The sequence below is a fragment of the Leguminivora glycinivorella genome, chromosome 7, assembly GCF_023078275.1.
Source record: "Leguminivora glycinivorella isolate SPB_JAAS2020 chromosome 7, LegGlyc_1.1, whole genome shotgun sequence".
Classification (NCBI taxonomy): domain Eukaryota; kingdom Metazoa; phylum Arthropoda; class Insecta; order Lepidoptera; family Tortricidae; genus Leguminivora; species Leguminivora glycinivorella.
The window spans coordinates 12,773,350-12,792,934 of record NC_062977.1 but is presented as its reverse complement, the minus strand read 5'-3'; the positions used below and the strand labels follow the sequence as shown (position 1 = coordinate 12,792,934).

At 35.9% G+C, this 19,585-nt stretch overlaps 2 protein-coding genes across 6 annotated transcripts; both read left to right on the top strand.

The window, feature by feature from the left end:
- The first annotated feature begins 700 nt into the window (after positions 1-700).
- LOC125228119 (eukaryotic translation initiation factor 1A, X-chromosomal) lies at positions 701-1,567 on the top strand. Its single transcript, XM_048132573.1, has one exon. The coding sequence runs from the start codon at positions 815-817 to the stop codon at positions 1,259-1,261; it is 447 nt and encodes a 148-aa protein (XP_047988530.1). The 5' UTR covers positions 701-814; the 3' UTR covers positions 1,262-1,567.
- A 1,650-nt stretch (positions 1,568-3,217) lies between these two features.
- On the top strand, positions 3,218-17,705 carry LOC125227974 (A-kinase anchor protein 1, mitochondrial). 5 transcript variants are annotated; one of them, XM_048132403.1, is made up of 8 exons: positions 3,218-3,372; positions 7,240-8,075; positions 8,520-8,760; positions 9,062-9,201; positions 9,489-9,660; positions 11,721-11,939; positions 14,619-14,752; positions 16,939-17,705. In XM_048132403.1, the coding sequence occupies exons 2-8, from the start codon at positions 7,266-7,268 to the stop codon at positions 17,008-17,010; spliced, it is 1,788 nt and encodes a 595-aa protein (XP_047988360.1). In that variant the 5' UTR covers positions 3,218-3,372; positions 7,240-7,265; the 3' UTR covers positions 17,011-17,705. The 5 variants fall into 5 exon arrangements, with proteins under 5 accessions (XP_047988360.1, XP_047988355.1, XP_047988356.1 ...); XM_048132398.1 differs by having other exon boundaries at positions 9,483-9,660; XM_048132399.1 differs by lacking the exon at positions 3,218-3,372 and adding an exon at positions 3,756-4,032 and having other exon boundaries at positions 9,483-9,660.
- The last annotated feature ends 1,880 nt before the right edge of the window (positions 17,706-19,585 follow it).

Genomic DNA, 19,585 nt, shown 5'->3' with positions numbered 1-19,585 from the left:
TACGATGATTTTTTTTTACCAATATAACCTATGTTAATAGTGATAAATCATATAGAACACGTTTAAATAAGGATGTTTTGTTATATAAACTTTTTCTTTTCCATTAATATTTACTGAAATATTAGGGTTCTAAGATTAGTAAATGGCACTAGCACTTTAATAAAATTAACGCGTGTCTCGCAAACGGCCTAGGATACAAAATGACGACTTTTATATAGGTATAGGTTAGGTTCGTTAGGTATCTTCAAACGGCCGAAGGCCAAACTGCACAGAATAGGAGCCCCGCGTAAGCGTAAGCGGGGCTCCGTCGATATCGCTTTCTGTCTCTGGCGCCTTAGTAATGCTACGGGAAAATTTTGCAACTTTGCAACACTCTAACTCCTAAATTAGTAGGTTTTTAAAAAAACTTTAATTTATAAAAGATGCTTATTTTAATGCATTCTTTCAAATAAGAACAAAAAAACGTGATAAAAGTCCCAGAATCGGGCCCCTTTTGCTATACTCTGAACGCCCCTGTCTATACTACTGTAATGTTTGACGTTATCACGTTAAACTACCGTCCGTAAACCGACTTTACAGACAACCAATTTTTTTACTTAAAAGAATGCTACGCTGTCCGTGAGTTCAAGGTTTTATCGTTGTTAATTTAGTGTGGTAGCACTGAGCGAACATAATCTATATTGGATCTTTTGTGATTTGACAACCCTAACCACACCGTGCGTGGCTGCTTGTCAAGAACATCAGTCAAAGAAAGCAGATTCATGAGATTTTCATAGTATAATTGTATATGTTTGTACTCAAGATTATATAAACCATGCCGAAAAATAAAGGAAAAGGAGGTAAAAACAGGAGGAGGGGTAAGAACGAGAATGAAACTGAGAAGCGTGAATTAGTATTCAAAGAAGACGGACAGGAGTACGCCCAAGTCACAAAAATGCTCGGTAATGGCCGCTTGGAGGCCATGTGCTTCGATGGCACTAAACGTCTTTGTCATATTCGAGGGAAGCTAAGAAAAAAGGTATGGATAAACCAAGGTGACATCATACTGATAGGCCTACGAGATTACCAAGACGCGAAGGCAGATGTCATCCTAAAGTACACTCCTGACGAGGCAAGGAATCTGAAGACGTACGGAGAGTTCCCAGAAACAGTGCGTATCAATGAGACTGTGGTCTATTCTGTGGATGGTCTGGATGAGGACATTGAATTCGGCGATGAAGTCAGTTCAGAAGATGAAGCTGATGCCGTAGATGCTATATGAGAACATCAACCTCTATAATATTTATATTGTTTACTGTAAGTCCGTGTACATTGTTTCCCTGTTATGAATAAACATGACTTGGTGATTTTAGTGATCAAAATTATTTCATGAACCTCATTTTAAATTGTCTAGAACTATCAGCGTAATACTTTTATGAAAACTTGTAGTGAATACTGTACTGTTATTTATTTTTATCACAATCAACATCATAATATTGTGCAACATTCCTTAGATTAATCATTCACCTCTTGTTATTGTTTCACCAAGTTTCAAGGAATGTATATAAATTAAACATAAAAACCACAACTGATTGTAATTATTTACTTCTAATCACCAAAGATATTAACATGTTTAGTGCTTTATATTGAATACAACTTGATGCATAAAGATTTTAACATGAAAAATATTCTAATAATAATATTGGCTCTGAGAACTACTTCTACTGTTTGCCAAGAAATGGCTCTCATATTCAATGAGTGAATGTACAAAAGTTCCGCTTGTAACATTTCCAACTAATTAACTATACAGAGTCAACTCTATCCTACAATTTCACAAAAACATTCTGTATAAAACTAGCCAAGTCTCGATGGAGCTGCTTGTTTATCTCTAAAAAGTAATGAAATCTAGACAAAGTTGTGCCAAGTCTAAGGTTTGTTACTGCAATTTCTTTATTATTATAGTTAATGTTGTGTGACTTGGCTGACGGAAATTTCTGCATTCTGGTCTTATCCTGAGGTTCTTAAATAGGAACGTGAAAATGCGGCGAAATGGTTATTTTTTCAAAATTTAAAGCAGTGAAATTTGTTTAAATTTTACATGTGTGTTAGATATTAATATCCCAAAAATGTTAGTCGATAGGGACTGGGTTTGTATTTGACTAGCTTTTGTTTAACTCTATAAAGTGGATTAAGAGTCAAAACTAAATTGGGCCCTATATAATATGTGTAAGATACATGTGGATCATCAAGAAGAAAGCACAAGATGTTAAATGGCAATTATGTTGAACATTTGGATTTTATTTTAATTTGATGTTCTCACACTAAATATGCTAATATCTTAATAAGATTTTAAAATCTATAAATAGGTCACCTATTAGATCTGATATCACAATGCAGATCAGGGTTGTCAAAAATCAATATTCTGTGGTAGTGCAACTAGTGCATGTAAAAGGATGTGCTGTTGTACCATCCCTAATAATTGCTATGCAGCAATAAGAGCCTATCGCCAAACCGGAACGTATCTGGTCACTGATTATACTGCTGAGTATAGGTGACCTATAGGTAATTGATACGACAAAGTTTGGAACACAAGTAATACACAAATCCAGAGGTAGGTGCCTGTGCTTTGCCATTTCTTATATAAATAAATTTCACTCTGCAGTTATCAATGGCACAATCAACAGTTATTGTACGAAGTTATACATATTGGGCCTTTGATACTTAGTAGTACATACAATCTAAAAAATACATCCACAGAACGCAGTATTATGTTTTTCTTGCATGCAATAGGAGGCAAACTAGCAGACAGGTCGCCTAATGGTAAGTGATCGCTACCGTCCATGGATACCCGAAACACCAGTAGGGTTGGATGTGCGTTGCCGGCCTTTTTAAGAATGTGAAAAAAAAACGGCCAAGTGCGAGTTGGACTCGCCCACCGAGGGTACGGTATCCGTACAAACTTTTAATAGTTAAAATAATCTCATGTTTCTTAATAAATAATATTTACGAGAATGTCGCTTACGTTAAAGTTATATTATAACTTTAACGTAAGCGACATTCTCGTGGAATCCTCCGGTACGGAACCCTAACAATATTATGAAAATAAGATAAACTACATGTCTACCAACCGAACAAAACACGACCAACGAGAGAAACCACAGATAACGCAAAAAATAAAATAATTTAAGAAAAACGCCTCTCAAATTTGTTATAGATGTTGCCATATTGTAATCGCCATATTGAATTTTGTTGTGCTTCGGAAAACATTGTGAGCACGTGGACTGTTGGATTTTTAATAAGGCGAAATTGGATAGTAATAACAGTAAACTCATTGATTTTGTTGTTTTTCAGTTCTTTTGGAATAACATTCATTATTTATTGTGTGGTTTCAAAGTAAGTATTCTAGATATTTGCCGGCGACAATGCTAATTCCACATTATGGTCATGGGGTTGTGATGTAGATTACAATAAATACTAACACCTAAACAAATACCTATTCTAATTTGAGTAATTTGGGCATAATAGTATTCCTAATATTATTAGGTTTACGACATACATAAAATTGCGTAACGTTTTTAAAATTCCTCTAGCTTACGTGTTGCCCGTGAAGGTTTTTTTTGTACGTTGCTATTTGCTCGTGACCCTCAGTCGAGGACTCGATTTGTGCCGAAAAACTGGATACATATGGTCTTATTTTATGTGACGTGATTGATATAGAGCGTTTACTCTGTATACGTGTCGTAAATACAGTTGTTGGAAAGTGATTGTGATAGTCGCATAACGCGAGTCGTGGCTCATGGCTCATATCGCCTGGAGCGCTGACGGACTGTGTGCCGGTGCCGCAGATAGAGAAACGATATCTTTAACCTCAATTATTTTAAATCCTTCCTTTATTTGTTATTATATTTTCCCTATTGTGCTGTGACAATTTGAAGTTATTCAGTAAACATAATATTTTGAGGACAATAACCTATAAATCATTTAGCGCTCAGTCGCCCACATTAAAATTGCCATGTGATTTGATGCAAACACAATAATATGGATTTGCCAAAAGTAAGTAGGTCAATTTCTTATCTCATTAGATATTATAAGCCACATGTTCATTATGTGACTTCTTTCTTAACTAGAATCATCACTTTTTGTTTTTTCTTTCTTCTATTTGAAGGTGTTTAGTTTACTGGTAGGGAAAGCAATGTTTTGATTAAGTTAGGTTATCTAATTGGTATGTTAAAGTTACTTTTCCATTAATTTCGTATATTTGTAGTTAAGTGTTTATTTGTATTAATTTGGTACAGTGTTTTTTGTTCAATTGCTCAGAAAATCTCTACCCTCATTACATTTTCTGTGTTTAGTGTGTCACATCATATCATTATCAGTGTGTCTAATTTGACTATGGCTTTTAATTCATCTTTTCATGTGTTTAGTGCATGGTTAAGAAAACTCAATTCTGTACTTAAATAACAATTTAAGGCAGTTTTTATGCTTTTAGACATTCTGCATCACATATTTAAACATCACACATTATTTCATGAGCTTTGTCATCAAATTTTTTCTCATTTAATAAACTAATATAAATTATACTTGTATAATACAGAACCTATTTATTTTAAAACATGATTTTAGATCTAAAGTATGGTCATTGTGCTAGTTTTTGTTCATCATTTAACATAATATATTACATTGTTTAGAAAGAAATATTGCAAAAACCATGTCAAATGTGATTTCAGAAAATTGTCAAAAACTAGTCATAAATAACTAGCACAGTGATCCTACTACATTTTTAGAAATATGAATCCATAATCAAAGAGAGAGATTAAGATTTTATTTTAACTAACTCTGCTACCTTACCTCGGTCTTCTGCTGGTTTAAAAAACACATCCTGCAAATACATGGTGCTCGTGAGCATTGTGAGAGATTTTAACCACGCATTTCTGAGGCTACAAGGAAGATTTTTTTTAATACACATGAGGAAATTTTGCCAAAAAAAATTTTCTTTTTTAATTTTTTTTTTACTGTTTCGAATGTGTTTTCACATAAAAAGTAAATGGTATTCATAAAACTAGCACTTAAAATCAATTTTGACGTTTTTTTTCTTAAAACCTCATTTTTGAAAGCTTTTATTTCGTACTTTTGGACATTTATCAATGAGGATAGTGAGACTAATTCTCCATAATGGCATTAACATCGTTAAAAAAGCCTTTTGTACTGAGTAACAATAAGATTTTTTTTTTTCAATTGGTCATAACTCTGAAACTAGGCGAAATCTAGAAAAGTGTATATGACATTTTAGTCTTAAAATGGGATCAGGAATATGCTCTTAAAGTCTCTCGCAATGCTCACGAGCACCATGTATATTATAAGGTAAATAAATAAGTCATCATTTTATAAAATTTTGACATTAAAACAACAAAATCAATAATTTTTATATATCAAATAATGTATTTGTGGAAGTATAACTTTTTTATCATTAATTATTTGGCCCAGAGGCAGAAAACAATTGCATACAAATTTTTAAATATTAAGGCAATCCATAGTAGTTTTAGTAAAAGATATTCGCTCATTAATTTTTCTGATTTAGTGCATAAATTATCATACAATAGTTCTATGGTTACTATGGATCTTATTTTCACAAGAACAAATTTGGATCGGACGCAGTGCAAAACTGCTCTTAGTATCGGGTGAAGCCAGCCCTGCCCGGCCCCTCCCTGGATCCGCGCATGAGAAATAGTATACCTGTTTAGACAAATTTAGACAAATGTACATAACATTCCATTCCGCACTGAATGTGTTAAAGTTAGCATGTAATATTATTTCAGTTGTGGTAATTTTACTAATGTGATTTAATATGAAATACTTGAAGTTAAAGGTATACCTCAAAATGACACTATCAAATTAGGCATGGAAAATAATAATTTACTAACTCTTCTTGCTTTTTAGTACTAGGTATATAATATTAAGCTAATGTCTTAGTACTATGTTATGGAGGGGAGGACACACTACAGATCAGAATCTATATAATGCAGGATAAATATTCATGTGCATTGTATAGCGTTCTCAAAGATCGGCAACGCATAAGTGGCTCCCCTGATGTTGCTTATGTCCATGGGCAGCAATGACCACTTCCCATCAGGTGGCTTGTCTGCTCGTTTTCTACCTATATCATGAAAAATGAATGCACATTTTTTACAATTATCACCAATTTATCAATTTTCACAATTTATAAGGAATATGTCATTGTGCCCAGTTTGTTGTGTGATACTATACAGCACGACCACGGATGATTTTATTAATTCTGATGCGGTACAAATTCACGAAAAAAAATGTACTTTTTTGTACTGACGTTTAAAAAAAATGTACCCTTATGATTTTGGAGTTTCGACATAGGGCCCGGGGTCGTGCTAGGTAGGTACTCCCTGGCACGACCACACTATATTTAATGAGATTTTAAATTTCTGTTGCAGTACAAATTCACGAAAAAAAATGTACTTTTTTGTACTTACCTTTTAAAAAAAAAATACCCTCATGGTTTCGGAGTTTTGACATGGGGTGTGGTCGTGCTAGATAGGTGGTACTTCCTGGCACGACCACACTATATTTATGTTTAATTTGATGGTCAAATGAATACTAAACAAGTGTTTTGAAATTGTACTATGTAAATTACTTCAAAAACTTAGTGCGGTCGTGCCAGGGAGTACCTATCTAGCACGACCACAACCCATGTCGAAACTCCGAAACCATGAGGGTACTTTTTATAAAAAGGTAAGTACAGAAAAGTACATTTTTTTTCGTGAATTTGTACCACTACAGAAATTTAAAAAATCATTAAATATAGTGTGGTCGTGCCAGGAAGTACCACCTATCTAGCACGACCACACCCCATGTCAAAACTCCGAAACCATGAGGGTATTTTTTTTAAAAGGTAAGTACAAAAAAGTACATTTTTTTTCGTGAATTTGTACTGCAACAGAAATTTAAAATCTCATTAAATATAGTGTGGTCGTGCCAGGGAGTACCTACCTAGCACGACCCCGGGCCCTATGTCGAAACTCCAAAATCATAAGGGTACATTTTTTTTAAACGTCAGTACAAAAAAGTACATTTTTTTTCGTGAATTTGTACCGCATCAGAATTAATAAAATCATCCGTGGTCGTGCTGTATAGTATCACACAGTTTGTTGTGGTTATCACTAGTATCATTAAACATTAAGGTTTTAATATATCTGATGCTTACAATATCCTGAAGTAAAGTTTTTGTTTTAGATTGTTGATAAAAGTGGCTCATTACGATGGTTCCTTGTCGCCAGTTGTTTATGTGGTCAGTCCCATCTATAGCAGTGCTGTTTGGGATTTTTTGGTTACGAAAAAAGAGGGAATTTGCCAAATCTGACCCAGGTGGAAGAGAAAGGATAAAGAGTTTGCAGGAGGAACTAGCAGAAGCCTTGAAAGCTGAAATTGAAGCTCAGAGAGCATCTCCACTGGGTAGAGCTGAACGCTCCATTATTAAATCTGCACCTATTGACATTCTACCTCAAGGCAGCAGCTCTCAGAGGTCCTCGCCACTAGAACTTACTGATGAAGAAATTGACATGGAGATTGAAAAGATAATAAGGAAGAAGTCTCTAGAAAAAGAAAAGAAATCTTCATTTGTTGGCAGCCAAACTTTATCAGTTAGCACTAAGCAGGCCTCATTTATTGTAAAGGAGTCACCACCAAAACAGATTTCCATGCTTCAATCCGATATGGCATGTATTAAAAGTGAACTTGATAATTTGTCACTAAAATCTGCTAATGGCACAAGTGTGGAAGACTACAATGAAATGTCTGAGTCAATAGAAACATCTCAGTCATCTAGTGTGAAGCAGGAGTCAGCTTTTTCAGATGTGAAGATAGTAGAGGAGAGCACGAAAGCTGATACAGAAGACACACATGCTAATAATTTAGATAATCAATCTAGTAATAGTAGTGACAATGGTAATAATAGGTTCTCAACAGCACCAGCCAGACGCATTTCTGAAAGAGATTCTGCAAACCATAGTCCTGTTGATCCTATGTTAGCTAGTCCTTCAATGTGTCACTTCTCAGATAACCATAGTGAGGTAATCATTGGATTCATTATGTAGACTTTAAAACACTTGCTTTCAAATTTTTCTATTGATGATATTTTTATTTATACATTTTGATCTTCTACCTTTTGTGTGATCTAATATAATCCAGCTGCAGGTTTGGGTGGTGCTTATTCATTTTTCACGGGGTTTCATTGTTTGTTTGTTTGTCCTATGCCTATTTTTATATAACTTGGTCAGGCAAAGTCCAATTTCACCGGGCTGTCATTTCATGCATACCTATTACCATAACAATTGTCACATGATATAATAAAATTGTTGTTGGTGACACTTAAAAGGTGTTATTGTGAGAATATGAATTAAATGCCTGGCATCTAAATACATACGTTCTTTGTTGAACATTTCCGTTTCGCAAATTGCTATAAATGCTATGATATTTATATTTGTCCACATATTGAACTGTTGACCATGTTTCAGGGCTCAAGTGACAGTGGAAAAGGTTGTTCAGAAGCAGCCAGCCCTCCACCCACTGGCATGAACATTGTGCCCACTGAGGCTGGTCTTAGAATACACCAATTTGTAATTTCACAGACCCTGGTTGGTCTTTTAATAGGAAAACAGGGTTCCTTTGTAACCCAAATTAAAGCTAAAACAGGCGCAAGCGTGTACGTCAGGAGGCATCCGGATTCTGTGAAACAGAAAATTTGTGCAGTTGAAGGTGAGGATAGAAGAATATTTATTTTTTTGCACAAAATAAAATACATTGTAATGTAAAAGGCAGGTTTACAGTTAACATGGGTAAAGTTCATGGTCAAAAAGCATGACTCGCTGTGCAAGATTTTATTGAATCTTGTTCGTCAAGTTTTGTTAAACTTTCATTGATTATTGTTTGTCCCAAGTAACAAATTTTGATATTTGTGTTAGTCGGAAAGGACAAAATTTAACCATGGTTTGCTAAGATTTATGATTAATGGAATTTAATAGTTAACTTTTTCATTTACATTTATTTACATTTACAGGAACACAAAGTGAAATTGAAGCAGCATTAGAAATGATCAAGGAAAAATTCCCTGAAAAAAGGTTTCCAAACTTTTCCTTACAAGAAATTAGTGCAGAATTGTATCAAAGACTTGTACCACTTGTACCAGAGTTCCTTCAGGTAAGTGAATGAAATTATTTAACTTTCAATAATTTATTTTTGGGTGTTGGTTTAAAATCCAAAAAAATACATCTACATGGGTCTCATTTTCATAATTTAATGTTCCATAGTATGTATCATATTGAATGTAAACTTGTCCTGTTAAGAACTGAACTGTGTTCTTCTACTTCTGTAAAGAAGCCCATTTTTTAATCAATCATTTGCACTCTCCATAAAATATCAAACTTTACCCTTGGTCACTTGCGAACGTGGCTGCGAGCATTTATGCGTCACCACATCAGTTGCAGCTCGTGGAGTCGGTGAACAACGACACGATCATGACGTGCTTGGTGAGCGCGGGCCACTTCTTCCTGCAGCAGCCGCTGCACCCCACCTTCCCCTCGCTGCACGCGCTGCACCGCCTCATGGCGGCCACCTACCAGAATCCGGATGTGCCCGCGTTGCCACGCCCTGTGAAAGGTAAACCACTTAACTAACCCCAAACCCAATAGAGCGTATCTCCATATCGACCTCCAATACACTTACTACTTTTTGACTTACCTGAGTAACTAACCGGTTCGTATCTAGGTCAACATTGCAAATATAGTATTTTTTTATTACCAGTAAACTAGTTTGTACGCGAATATTTACTGTATATTTATCAAACTCTTAAAGGGCAGATTATAAGCACAAAAAGTTATGAGTGATGAGCGGCGATTATTTCGCAATTTCAACTCCAAACCAGGGTGATGATGTTCATTCTAAGCGTAAATAGTAATTTTATGCTGTTCTATAATCCCTACACGGAAAATTACAATTAATATTATTAATCCTTATTCTACATCAATTTTTACCTGATACACAAAGAAATTCAATGGGGCGAACATATTTATATCATAATATTTTTTATAAGGAGATTTATAAAAAGTAAAATATATTTTTTTGTTCTACAGTAAGACCAAGTCCGACCTTGTATACAATAATTACAATAATAAGCGCTAACAACGCTATTCTAATTAGTCGTAAAATCCAGCAGATATGCTGTCTTTCATAAACATCACGCGTATTCAAATACTATTCGTCTTGATTATACATTCGTTGTTACACTGATGCAGGTCATATTTGCGTTGTGGCGATGTAATAAACAGGTTTTTATGTTGAACCATGCATAGCCTTCTCACTATATAAATATGTAACACTTTTGATATTTGTATAATGAAAAGGCTATCCAATACTCGAACGATGTTTTTATCCTTCAAAACTAAAAAAAAACGTACAAGTTTCGAGAGTATCAATGTTGATACAGTCAAATCTTGCAAGTATATTTCACCCACTTCCTGTAACGCATATTATGACAGTGCAATATTTTGACGACTTGAAGCTGATCCGGTGATGGATACAGAAGAAAGCTATAGGAACGAAGTGATAAAACAACCTATCGTAATTGTGTTCGGCTTTCTAGAATTGTCTATCTGAGTATTAATAGTTGCCTGTGGAAAAAAGTATGATTAAAACTTGTACCAAAAATTATATACTGCTACAAATGATGTGTTCGATTTATACATCAGCAGTAAAAGTAGTGCTTCCGTCTTCTTATTTTTAGAGGCCTACGCAGTCTATGTTTTGTGTGGTACAGTTGAAATTTCACTCAGTAATATTTTGAAGAAGAAAGACTAGGTGCAACTTACCATACATTGTGTAGTCAGGTACCAATTGTTCAAAAAAATTTTTTCAAAATTACACAAACCTTAACTGGTTATGCACCTACCTAAACTTCAAACTCTTCATAAGTGACAACCGCATGAATTTCCAAACACTAATTTACGAGTTAATCGCGAAGAAACAGGCGCGCCGAAAGACTATTTTTAGGGTTTCGTACCCCAAAAAGGAAAAACGGAACTTATTTATAGGATCACTCGTGTGTCTGTCTGTCCGTCTGTCACAGCAATTTTCTCCGAAATTACCGAACCGATTAACTTCAAATTTGGCACACATATGTAAACCTGTGACCCAAAGACGAATATGTAATTTAAATTATGAAAATTCAATTTTAGGGGCCAGGGGGTAAAAGTGAAAATTAAAAATCTAAGTTTCTAGAACTATATTGTGTTACATATCAAATGAAAGAGTTTTTTATAAGTATTTCAAAAATATTTTTTTAAATAATTTTTAGTAAAGTAATTTAAGAAAATAGGCAAAAAATGACCCCCCCCCCCCACCCCCCCTTCCCCCCTTACCTCCGAAACTACTAAGCGTAAATTTTCAAAAAAGTACACGAGATAGTTTTCAATCTATAGATTTTTTACAGGAAAACCTATTAGAAATCTACAGTAAAGCGGACGTATTTCACTCACTGCCGCTGCAAGGAGTTACCAAATCTTCTAAAAAAGGAGGCGCTTAAGCCCATCTTGTAGTGTACTGAACCCTTGCAACGCGAGTACAACTCGCACTTGGCCGGTTTTTTATAAGGTGTAGGTTAATGAATCAATACAATGCCTTTAAAATATTGTTCTAATATTGTGTTATTATAAATTTAACAGAAGGCTCCATCTGCGCGGCGCCCACAGAGAACAACTGGTACCGCGCCCAAGTGATCTCAACGTCGGAAGAGCAGGACACCTCCATCGTGAAGCTGGTCGACTTCGGCGGCTACCTCACCGTCGACAACGACCAGCTCAAGCAGATCCGCTCCGACTTCATGACTCTGCCCTTCCAGGCCACCGAGGCTCTGCTGGCGTTCGTCAAGCCAGCGAATAATGGTTCATAAATTCACAATTATTTATCACCGTTGCTTGCCGATTGTAGGGTAGCGTCTAGCTAGGTTGATCAACTTTTAATATTCAACCTTTTATGAGGCATACATATGAAGCCATTACATTAGAATGTCATAATTATTTACTTAAAATTCTTAAACCTGTGCCATTGATTTTTATTATTTACTTAATCGGTTCTTAACCGCGTATAATTTAAGTTTTAAAGGAAGTCGCTGATAATTTTTATTATACGCGATTATGTCCCGTTTGAGTAAATAATTATGTATAAATATTATTTATTTTATACATAATGTTATGTTTCAAAACCAAAGTAAATCAACCTAATATGAATCTTTATTATTTAATTTTTAGTTAGTAATCATACTTATGACATGTCTGTTAAATAATGTCCCTAATGTTAATCTCCATGACGCATTCACTAATTCTATATGATTAATTTATTATAGCCTCCTAATTTAATTTATTTGCTTATCTATCTGCTTGTTATTGACTATTGATATCACCAGCTCTAAGTAGGTGCTAAGACATTTAATTTAAAAACAATGTTTGTGAATTAATAACATTGTATGAGCGGCAAATTGCGACAAGTTATTTGCTTCATTGTTTCTGTACTTATTACTTTCTTATTTACTATGCTTTTTTCACGCTTGTCATTTACGCATATTTTCCAATCTCTATTTTTGACGATAGAAATAAGGAAAACTGCTATCTTTGTTTTACGTGAACCTTGTTAGGCCCAGTGCCCATTTGAATACCTAAGCTACATTTTTCGGTCTTGCGAGGTTACTCGTTAGTCCTTACCACCTCGAAATAAATATGTTTGACGATACGATTAACACGTCCTTTATGCTTGAACGTTATTCGGGCGACGTCAAAGATATATCCGCATTTTTTACTTTATAACAATGGGCGGAATAAAGTACTCATATAGCCCATTGCGTTTTAATCATACTATCAAACACAGCCACTCATTATTTAAAGTCATGTGTCTGCTGTAGTCTACGATATTTAGTATTGTGACGCACAGTATTCAATAGTTATGCACTCCTTACTTCTCTTATTCTCTTTAGTGCTTTTATTACGACTAAAACTGTATGTTAGCAATATCCCCCAAGAAATGCTTGCAGATACTCAGATATTCAAAAAGAGTCCTGAAACATGATTTTTAGCAGAAATAAACTGAACCACACAATTAAAGTCTTAGCACAGAATATATAATAGTACAAGTACAGAAGGCTCACTGCTTTGATGTTCTCGTAATGCCGCCTTTTTAAATACCTACAAAATTCTTACAAAGAAACGAGTCGCACGTGCGCGGCGTCCGGCGATAGGGTTACCTATGGATTAAAACGAATTAACACTCACATAAAATGTTATACTATTATATTCAAGTCTTGGGTACTTTCTAGGTATAAATACTGTATTCATATATTATTGTTCAAGTTCCAACATTACAAGCCTTATTGAACTTTTCCGTGGGACTTAATCAGTAGTAGATCTGTGTAAGAATGTCCTATGGTATTTAATTTATTTTTGATGTCTATTTAACTAAGTATTATTAGCCATTCCACACGCGTACATCGCATCTGAACCTTAAAAAAACTCGCGACATAAAGTAACAGTAGAAAGTGCGAACGTGCATTCCGTGAGAACGCGCGCCACCCCTGAGTAGGCCGCGAACTCGCGGCCGCCAGGATGTACTTGTAGCGCGGCGATAGAATCGCGGAGTGAGCCGCCCCTGGTCTTAGTAACGTGTTTAAACACGCTTTCTATTTTTATTTATGTGCCATTATTTCGTCCTTATATCTCAATTTTAAATGGATTACATCTTTTAAGTATTTCTCTGTTTTAGAATTTCTTAATTAGGCAGAAATATTTAGGCCAAGCCAAGTTTAATCTAAATGTCAAAATTATGATGTTTAAATATCACATGCATTGATGGCTGTCAAGTTCGCTGCTAATTTAGCTTGGTCGAGCTCTAGTACATGTTAATTATTATGTTTTAGTAAAGAATTCTTGACATTCCTGATAATCACTCAAGGTGCTTTGTGATTCTCTTTGTAACATTGGCCCTCAAAACCGTTTATTTCAAAAATCTCAAAATGGGAACAAACTCGCCATCCTTAGAAATTGATTGATTGACTCACATGTTGCTTAAGAGAATCACATCTTTGAATTACTTAAAAATAAATTAATTGTGACAAATGTTTTTGCTAATTTATGACTAATCTTCCATCCCGTTTTTAATATCACTTACTTCAACTTTGTATGACGTCAGAAGTAACCAAAAATATAAACAATGTCATCAGCACATTCGTAGTTTCCGCTTATATGTATTAAAAAAATATAGTTTTAAGCATATGTTAATTTTACAATTTAATTACAGTCGTTTCTCATACAAGTTCCCTTTCATTGGAAAACGGGACATCAGGCAAAGGTTTGGTACTAAACCGTTCGTAACTGAATACTGTTAGTGCACCAATGAGTGACGTCGATTCGTACGCTGATTTGGCTAGTGTAACTGGCCCTAAGTTATAAACATAAATTATAAGGAAAGCCACTTTGCAAAAGTTCAGCGCGAAGGATAAGAATTTTTAATTCTGCACCTTTTTATATTAGCCTTGAATATAATTTTTGTAAATAATAACGTATGATCGGTCGTAGAGCCGGAGTGGAGCAGCGAGGCGCTGCGCATCATGGCGGGGCTGACGGCGGGGCAGCTGCTGCACGCGCAGGTGGCGGGCTACGACGAGGCCGGCCTGCCGCTCGTGCACCTCTACCTCACCCTCCATCCACAGGTATTACTGCTTTATAGCTAACAACTAATCATGGGACGCGGCTAACGACCGCGACTGATAACTGTGCAGTCTTAAAACATCCATCGCTCCAGATTATGTCCGGACGTCCGTGCGCTCAAGGCCACGTCCACGGCTTACGTCCGATAGTTTGCACGATTCAGTGTATATGCATTATCTAGATCGCGGCAGTGGACGGCGTCCGCCGGACGCGTCCCATTAAACCGTTGTAGATACAGAAAAAACGTGTAGGAAAAAAGTAATCCTTGATACATTTACTACAAATCGTTCATTGACACTTTGGTTCTAGCACTTATAGGTTTCGCGTGATCCATCACGAAAGTTGGTCCTTTGCTGCAATTTTCTTTAGTGAATGTTAAGTTTTCTCTCAAATTGCTTACGAAATCTGTTTGATATTACTAAAATATTATAAACTGAAAATGAATTTCAGGGGGAAAAATCACTACCATGGGTGGTACTTGAACTCACGGCTACTGGATTGATACTCCAGGGCTCTACCAACAGCTACCAAAAGCTCATCCTCAGTCATAGATATACTATATAGATCAATGGTACTCCTAGCGACTACTACCGTGAAAATATTACGTCTTAAATAGTTACTGGAATTCCACGACAAATTGGAAATTCCACCCATGGTAGTGATTTTTCCCCCTTAATTTTATTTAAGTCATGAGTTACAATATTTTAGTTATATCAAATAAAAGTGGGGAGGGTTGATGAAAAATAACTTCGGTCTATAACGTACATATTTCAATTAAAAAAAACCTTCCATTAATTATGCCGTAATTTTAGCTAATTTCCCCCTACTACATAGTTTGTTCCTAGCTTCATCTCTAGTGGAGCGATCTTGTGTCAGAGGCGGTGATTGGGGATTTGCTTTCAACTCTGCCGATTCATATTCGATGTGACATTAAATGAGATAAATTCAGACTAGTTCACGACAGACAACGGAACAGAGCATACTTTCACAGTGATTGAGCCAGTGAAGTCGGATCTGTAACGACACGAAAACAGAATGTTGAAAATGTTACGATTAACATCAGTAATGAAATAGTACATTTCGTTATAAGTGCGAGAAGAATGACATTCTCGCACGAGTGACGAACGACGTTTTTTCATACAGTTGCGAAAAAACACTACTACAACGAAATAAAACGATAAACAATCCGAACTCCCAATTTTCGCATTGACATTGACGCATTTTTTGACAATCTATCTTTGAAGCTTTTAAACTTGCGTTCATATTTTCGATTTTTCTATCCATCCAACACAATTTATTTATTTCATTGTGTGCCATAAAAAAATAAACATTTACGGTTTGGGAACGATTGTATAATATATACCTACATTTTAATTCAATCGACTCATTTATGCCTCGAAGTATTGCAAATAACATAAAATAATTATGACAAGTCGCGTAACATATTAAGGTTTTTGAACGTGCTTGCGTTAAGTTGGTAAGACGCCACTACTTTAAATGACAAGACGCGTTTCGTTCCATTTCACGTTCTGTTTACACGACTCATTATGAGCCACTTTTTCAAAGTATAAACCATTTTATAAATTATGTTTAGTATGACTAAAAGTAAACAATTATATGAAATATCGATGTTTTAAACATTTAGTCACTTAATAGGATGTTTATAGTTTTATTCCGTCTTAGTAAACTAGACTAATATTAAAACAACTCTGTAAGTAGTCTTAAAATGGAACGCATACTTTTTACGCACTAGTGCGTAAAAACCAACTTCTCGCACGCTAAACAGCCAAAAAACGGGCACTTTTTGAGCAACTGTATTAAAAAAATCTTTATGTAAGATAATTCATAGTAAATGACTCAATACCTACTTTTCAAAACATTTAAATAGAATTAATCACTTTAACGTGAACATAAATTGTTTTCATTTACGTTTCATGGTGACTTTTTCTTTAACAATTTAAATTTAAAGAATAAACTGGCTCGACTAGCGGGAAAATACCCTCCTTGTTAGTTAGTAGCCGGGTCCACACAGAGACAATCGCAACGTGCCGCGCTCTGTTTGGACCTGGCTAGTCACCAGTGCAGCTCTATTTTATTGCTACTATTTAAATAATTTCAGTAGCATTGATTGTGTTGGGCATTGCATTATTATGACTGTATATTAAGTGGCGTGTCGTTTGGTTTCCAGCAAGTGATATTCCTGAACAGAGAGCTGGTGGACCGCGGGCTGGCGGAGTGGGAGGTGCCGGCGGACTCGTGAGCGCGGACGCAGCTCGCGCTCGCGGCCGCCGCCGACAGAACTGAGGGATTGCATTTCACTCGACGTGTTATCGCGTGCTCGGACCGCTCCGGGCACCGCCTAATGTAGTTAAGCAAACGCGGTCTCGCAATTTTATTTGCGTACTTTTAGTCTATGACTCGGCACTTGGAGCTCTTCAATAAACATCGTTATTTCGATACCCTTTGCTTATATGTATCTGTTTGAACACAAAACTTATCTCTGATTTTAGCTTATTTATGTATGAGTAGTAAATTAAAACGACGATGAGAACGTAGCATAGTGACCGTCTGATGACGATATATTAATATAATGACGCTCTATATCGCTTCTAACTTACTATTGATGCAGTGATATGTCTAAGCTCCCGCGACCGGTATACTAGATTACAATACGCTTATGGATAAACTGTAGTCTTTGTAACTGCATCTAAATCGTGTCTGTTATTTATAAGTTTATGTTGTATGTCAGATACTCACGTTTACACGACGGAAATGACGTGGTGAGATTTTAAATAAGAGTTTCAGGATGCTCATTATATTACTAACATACTGCCGACTGCATTTTTTTTTCTTAAAATTTTCTAAGTGTTACACCTGCAGTGGTTTTATTAGCAATAACCATTAACCAATTGGATTATTGGGAATTAATTTCATTTTCTTCACTGTTTCATTAGTACACTGGTCAAAAAGAGAAATAAAAAAACAAAGTGTGATGTAAAGCTGCATTTTTGGTATGTTATTTGGGGTCCTTGGGGGAATGTAGGACTATATTTTGCAAGCAAAAAAATGGTGTGCTAACTTCGTTATAAAAAAAAAAGTAAAAAAAATCGGACTTTTTGGTTTTTGCCGTTTTATTAAAAAACTATGCATTTTTGGTCAAAAGTTGCTGTGTAATGTTGAAAGCGCATTAAATTCCAAACAGTTTGACATCTTCTTTATCAATCTCCGTCAAATATTTTTTGAGATATGAAGCGTCAAAAAAAGATCATTTTTCCCCTTTCTGTGAAAATATTCTTTTTCTAATATTTTGAGACAGATATCAGCAAAACAACTCAGGCTATTACATAAATTGTAAAATAAAAATGTAGAAAATTTCACTAGCTTTCATTTAAGACCAAAAGAGTGCGAGTTTAAAAAAAAATAGGATTATATCATAAGTCTAGTATAACTGGATCAGAAATAATCGGTGGATGGTAATGGCCAAATGGGATAGTTTACATATAACTATTTACAGGAGGCGTAGCAGAGAACGAATTATTATTATTTGGGGGCTGTTCAAATATTACTCAGACACATATTTGCGTATATCAAATCAACATTTATTTAGTAAGTTAAGTTTACGGTCCTAGGAAAGACCTCATCATCGCTTGGCGGAAAAAAATATTTACGAGTAGAAAACCCTCATTAACACTTTCGCTACCAAGAATGTCGGGCACACCGAGAAGCGTAGCCGATGTATCGAAAATGTCGTAGCCCCGCGTAGAGCCCGGTTTCGAAAGTGTTAAAATGAGATGTTCTTGTTCTTGTACGGACTGGTTTTTAAAGCATATCACTGAGGGTCAATAACATCGATGCAATCTCACGAGTGTTGTCGTGGACGTGCCCGAATCATAGTATTCTCCGTTTAACGAAATATCAGTACATAGTATGTGTTGTATTGCACGCGCAGGTCTCTCATCGCCACGCAGGTGTAGTCGGACCATAACTCGACAGTATACACGCTTGTACAAAAACTGAGGAACAGCTGTCTTTTTACACTGTCACTATATTTGGCGAATCTTCTAGCCAACATGTTAGCCCTTACTGCGGTGGCTCGCCTCTGCCTTTCTATGTCCTCCTGGTCTTTTAAACTGGACAACAAGATGTGGCCAAGATATTTGACTTCGTGTACTCTCCGCAAATTAAGGTGGTACATGTGTGGGCATATGTGCTGACTCCATGAGCATAAATTCAGACTTGTCTGGATTGTATCTCATGTTATGCTGGCTGGCGTATCTCTCGCATTCTGCAAGTAACTTACGCATAGCTCCCACAGATGGTGCTAGTAGGACCATATCGTCTGCATATGCGATGTGATTTATCATTTGCCCATTGATGGAGCAGCCAACCTCGGTACTGGTCAAAGCCTGCGACAGCCCATCCATGTACACGCTGAAGAGAGCCGGAGACATACTGCCTCCTTGTCTCACGCCACAGTTTAGCCCGCTGGCTGTGGACAGAGTTTACTTCCATCTTACTACGTTCTTCTGCTGGGAATACCACTCCTCCAGTATCTTAATAATTGGCGTGGGCGCTTTCCGTTCCCGTAGTTTATTCCACAGCAATTGGTGGTCAAATACAACTCAAGTGGACTTTCTATTACTACAGGAGTTGTGCCATCAAGATGCAGAACCAGGACCCTCAAAAAGTAAAATGTAACTAATTCTGTTTTATTTTTCTAATTTACTAAACTTCAGAATTTTACTGTATTTTATTTCTTCATTAGTAATAGTCAAATCGATGCAAAGTTAGCTTAGACATTTTTTTTTCAGATAAACGTATATCAAAGAAAGTAA

What these genes read in the sequence shown, in the direction of transcription:
- LOC125228119 (XM_048132573.1), top strand. Translation starts at nt 815, where the DNA reads ATGCCGAAAAATAAAGGAAAAGGAGGTAAAAACAGGAGGAGGGGTAAG.
- LOC125227974 (XM_048132398.1), top strand. Translation starts at nt 7,266, where the DNA reads ATGGTTCCTTGTCGCCAGTTGTTTATGTGGTCAGTCCCATCTATAGCA. An exon ending in TCTCAGATAACCATAGTGAG is followed by an intron (nt 8,076 to 8,519) that starts GTAATCATTGGA and finishes ACCATGTTTCAG; the next exon opens with GGCTCAAGTGACAGTGGAAA. An exon ending in CGTCAAGCCAGCGAATAATG is followed by an intron (nt 11,940 to 14,618) that starts GTTCATAAATTC and finishes GATCGGTCGTAG; the next exon opens with AGCCGGAGTGGAGCAGCGAG.